We start from the raw sequence: 4855 nt of genomic DNA on the forward strand, positions 1-4855 counted from the left end.
AAACTTTACTTTTTCCTTCTCTGTTGCCCCTTGGAGCCACTTAACTCGATTGCTTCACTTTTCACTTTAGGCAACTCTAGCAATGGTTTCCTTTCCTTTTCTTTATCATTCAAAACCCCTAAATTTTCATCACTATGATCTTTACCCTGATGCTTTTCCACATTGTTTCTGTCCACATCAACTGCGGTCTCCTTATCTCTTGTTCTAGTTGCGATCTTCTTCAACTCGTTGCAAAACTCTGCAACCTTGTTTAGTAAATCCCCACCTGAGAACAAATTCCTTGCTGACAAAGTACTTCTCAGCTTTGGTGTTTGTTCCTTCTTCGTCATAGTCTCCTTTATTTGTTTCTTCTCTGTGCTTGATTTGAGTGCCCCTTTTCCAAGTTTAGCTTTGTGAATTAGAGGAGTTGAGAAATTGGGGTCTTGATTTTCGCCATCTTCGACCACCCTATGATAGTTTGTGTCCTTGATCGTCGCAAAAGGTTGATTTATCCCTCTCTTCTTCAGTGTTGCATCTCTGTAATTACGAATGATCAAGTACGGATTAGAAACGATAAAGAGGATAAAAACTTTCAGTCCGGTGCTGGAAATTTCGTCAAATACCTCTTGTTTCTGTCACCGAATGGAGGGATATCGGATACACTAACTGATCTTTGCAGCTGCAGTGCAAGTTGAAAACAAATGAGCAACAGCAGGATAAAACCAAATATCGTTTTAAATATCAGGAATCAAGAACTACAATTTCAGCCACATCTTAACAAACGACACAATCTCTTTAGTCTGGGAAATAAAGCAAAAGTGTGTAGTTAGTGAAAACGAGTAACTGGATGAAAATATTAACAGAAGTAGGAAAATACAAGAATACAGATTTCCCATCAATTCAGTTTGTCGAAGAAAAGAGTTAATTCCCAAGTACAGCTTCAAATCGAATGAAATTTTGACGGCCTTTAGTTCAACACTTCCTGTATCAGATGCTTGAACACAAGCAGAGTCTTTGAAGGAGTGAGAAACAAAAACAGATTATCGAAATGTAAAAATGAATGCTAAGGGAATGAACTTTTTGTGTAACATTCAGTAACTTCATCAATTCAACTATCTACAAGCAGCATTAGGATTCGCTTCAAATCAGTATATAAAACCTAGAAAAAGCTTGAGAATCACATAATGACCATACCAACATCATGATTTCCGGAATTTCTAAATTTTCTTGGAAAACAGAAATCAAGAACAGGGAAGCAACAGAAACCTTAGAATTCGAAGTGGGCGTCCTCAGCTTCTCATTCAGGAAATCTTCAGCCGTCTTTGGGTGGTCACAATCTACACAGCAAGAAAAAGATTACCCCAAACGAATTAAAAATGAAAACCCATCCCTCTCAAGAAACAACCAAGAAAATCAAAATCAATATCGGCATCTGGGCAGGTGCGAAGTGTGTTTTCACTTACTGGGTCGGCAGAACCAGGCCTCATCATCAACGGGGTCATCCGGGGCGGAGAAATCTACCCATTTAGGCGCATTGATGTACTCATACAACTCGTCTTCCACAAATCTTGTATCTATACTCTTCCAATCAATTACTGCCACCTCCATTCAGATTATACCTGTGAAGAAGCTCAATTTCTCTGCTGCTCAAACGCAAATACGAAAATGTGTATTCACAATCTCTTTGAAAATCCCTGATTACAGAATGATTACAGAGCAGTATTTAGAGGTAGAGAGAGAGAGAGAGGAACGTGAGAGACTTGAGAGACGACGCAGTGGACCGTTGATGAGGGGTGAGGGCCCTTTCTTATTTATTTCCGACTGTTATTTACCTTTTCGACCGTTAGGGGATTAACTTTCACATTTATTTTGAGAGTTACACTTTGTACGTTACGTCAGCACCTGTGCCTCAGGGTTAGATCTGGAATTCAATCAAATATTTTTACTGTTGCGGAGAAGGAATTTTCTGTTCAACTTTTTCTTTTTTTTTTTAAAGTAAATTACAACAAGTGTCGTAACGTTTAATATACGCAATAATACCCTCAAGCCTCGTTGCTTGAAATTATAAATACGTCCTGATCTTTGATAAAATTAAGTAATCGTTGAATAGACGTAAAAAATTGTAACTTTGCTCTTATTGTATTTTGTTAGAAATAAATCAATATATATATATATATATAAAGAACGTTGTGGATGAAAAAAATTAGAAAATTTGTAAAAAAAATATTATTAACATAGTTCATAAAAAATTTCAAGATTTTTTTTTAAAAATAAGTAAAATTATAATTCTTGGTCCACAAGGGTATTTTGATCAGTTTACTAGTAAAAAAAATAAATAAAAATCTAACAGGGACTAATGGAATGAACTAATTGTTAGACGACCGTTAAAATTATAGGAATTTTGATTGATTTTTGGAATGAACTAATTGTTAGACGACCGTTAAAATTATAGGAATTTTGATTATTTTTCAAACAACGAGTGTGTACTTGTATTATTTTAAATTTCAGAAGAATTCGTTATAATTTACCCTTATTTTTAATTTACTAGGAAGTATGGCATGTGTTGCATATGTAAAATATATATTTGGAGGTGAATTTGTCACTTATTTACTAAAAAGAAATAATAATCTTATTTATATTTCTATCATTTTAAAAAGATTGATAGTAAGTGTTTTAATTGACAAGGAAATTATTTAAGTCTATTATTTGTTGTTCACTTTTAAATTTAATTGATATTATTAAAAAAGTAATAATTTTTAAAATTAAGTTTTTGTATTTCGTATTTACTAATCATTATATTTCATATCTTGTACTTGAACAAAATTACGCGAAAATAAAATATAATAAAATGATTAATATTATAGTAAAATTAATTAGTAAAATCCCTTGTTTTGGAATTTTATAAAAAGTTACATTTTAATAAAATTGATCAAGTTTTATTTGTAATTTTTTATGACTATTTTTTTATTTTTTTAATTCAATTTTAGTTGTTATATTGTCTTTGTGTATGTTATGTTTTATTTTTTAGTACCATATCTTGATGCCTTTTACTTCTAAATTTATTGATGTGAAATGATTTTAGATTGATCATTTATTAACTATTGTTAATAAAAATTTACTCTAACTAGACATATCCATAGTTTCAATATTTATATTGCAAGGTCCTATAGGGTGGAAGTTGGGCTGAGCTGCATTTGAGCTCGACTCGAGCTTGATCTATATGCTTCGTGTTTGCGAGCTCACACCTATTATTTTTTATTTTTTATTTATAAATATTATTTAAGTACATATTTAATATTATATCAAGTTTATATTAAAAAAATTCATCATATATTAGAATTATTAGTCAATATATCACTTATTTTAATTTTATATAATTATAAAATATAGTATTTTTATTTATATTGTTTGAAAACACACTTAAGCAACAATTTAGTAAGTTTTGATACTTTTTTGTAACTAAATATTTAAAATTCACCATAAATTAGAATTATTAGTTAATATATGATGTTTTAGTTTTAGATGATATCAAATATGGTGTTTTAATTTATATTATCTAAAAGTCAAGCTTAATGAATAATTTAATATATTTCTATAATTTGTTTATAAATAACTTTTTAATATAATGCATATAAATTTTATCGTTATAATTTTTAATATCCACTATAACGAAAGTAGCAAGGGAACGTCATCACCTCTTCACTAGGACCTCAATAATAATACTTTAGGAGCTCATTGTCCTTGTAGTTCAACTCGAGATAAACCTGCACATTCATATATTATACCAGCGGTACTCCATCCAGACGTCATCCATAGGCAGGTAGGTTGTCCACAATCTACATCAACATCGCCCGCATAATGAATGCCTTGTTTGTGGCATTGTCGTACATTCGAACACTCACATGCCACAATTGCAACAGCTTTTCGCTCAACGGCTTCAAGGACACACCAATCAGATGCTTCGGACTAGAATGACCAGGGATTACCATTGTAAGATACATGTACTCAAAACTCATGCACATATTCGGGGGGAGATTGTACAGTGTAATGATAACGGGGCAATATCAATAAGTACGACCGCATTGCCCATGCAGCGGAAAACCGTCTGTGCAAACGTCCAGCCGAATATTACACGGCTCTTCTACAAAATCGGGATACGTCAGGTCAAAATGCTTCCAACCACTCATCAGAAGGATGACACATTGAGCTATCCTCCGTTTAATGTGTGGCATGTCACGTCATGTGCTCCGTAGTTGCTCTTGAAGCATACAACCTCTGTAGACGGGGAGTAAACAATAAGTACCTAAGAACAGCAGACGAAGACTTCTTGCGGCAGAGGTATCTCTCCCTGTGTCGAGTTGTACCTAGCATCTCTATAAAACTTCTAGTATTCCAAATCGTCGTACATCCTTCCATTACAACATGCATTCATTATCACATGCATCAATCTTCTCAACAGGTAAACCCAAATCCTCTATCAACTTCTTCGTACTGTAGAAATCTCTCGGCAGGGTGTATCGGGGGGCCAATATTTTATTAGCCCACTGAGATATTCGATTATGATTGCTCAGAAATATGGTTATCCGCTTTGATATTCACCAACTCAACAATAGATGCTAATTGAGATTTGGTGCAACCGTTCTACAATGGCTGATCAGCAGCATGCATTACATCGTAAAACTGGTCTGCCAACCTTAATAGATAATCATAGGGGCCACCACCTTAATAATATGAACTAGGACCGGCATCAGTAGGGCGGGACCTCCTACCAAATAACCCGGCCCTACTGCATCAAAAACCATCCTCTATGCCAATCCATCTGTTGTTTATTACCCCAGTGTGAATAATTACCTCCTCATGAGCAGTTGGGATTTTG

General features: G+C 33.7%; 1 protein-coding gene across 2 annotated transcripts in view; it reads right to left on the reverse strand.

Annotated features, from left to right (window-relative positions):
- Positions 1 to 1774, reverse strand: part of LOC105173465 — a 3086-nt gene extending 1312 nt beyond the window's left edge. For both annotated transcript variants that reach the window (XM_011095206.2, XM_011095205.2), the window contains exons 1-4: positions 1443 to 1774; positions 1246 to 1316; positions 603 to 658; positions 10 to 516 (exon numbers count right to left, since the gene is read on the reverse strand). In XM_011095206.2, the coding sequence (XP_011093508.1) occupies positions 10 to 516; positions 603 to 658; positions 1246 to 1316; positions 1443 to 1587 (779 nt within the window). In that variant the 5' untranslated portion in view covers positions 1588 to 1774. The remainder of the gene's footprint in view (positions 1 to 9; positions 517 to 602; positions 659 to 1245; positions 1317 to 1442) is intronic.

This window comes from Sesamum indicum, linkage group LG11, assembly GCF_000512975.1.
Source record: "Sesamum indicum cultivar Zhongzhi No. 13 linkage group LG11, S_indicum_v1.0, whole genome shotgun sequence".
Taxonomy (NCBI): domain Eukaryota; kingdom Viridiplantae; phylum Streptophyta; class Magnoliopsida; order Lamiales; family Pedaliaceae; genus Sesamum; species Sesamum indicum.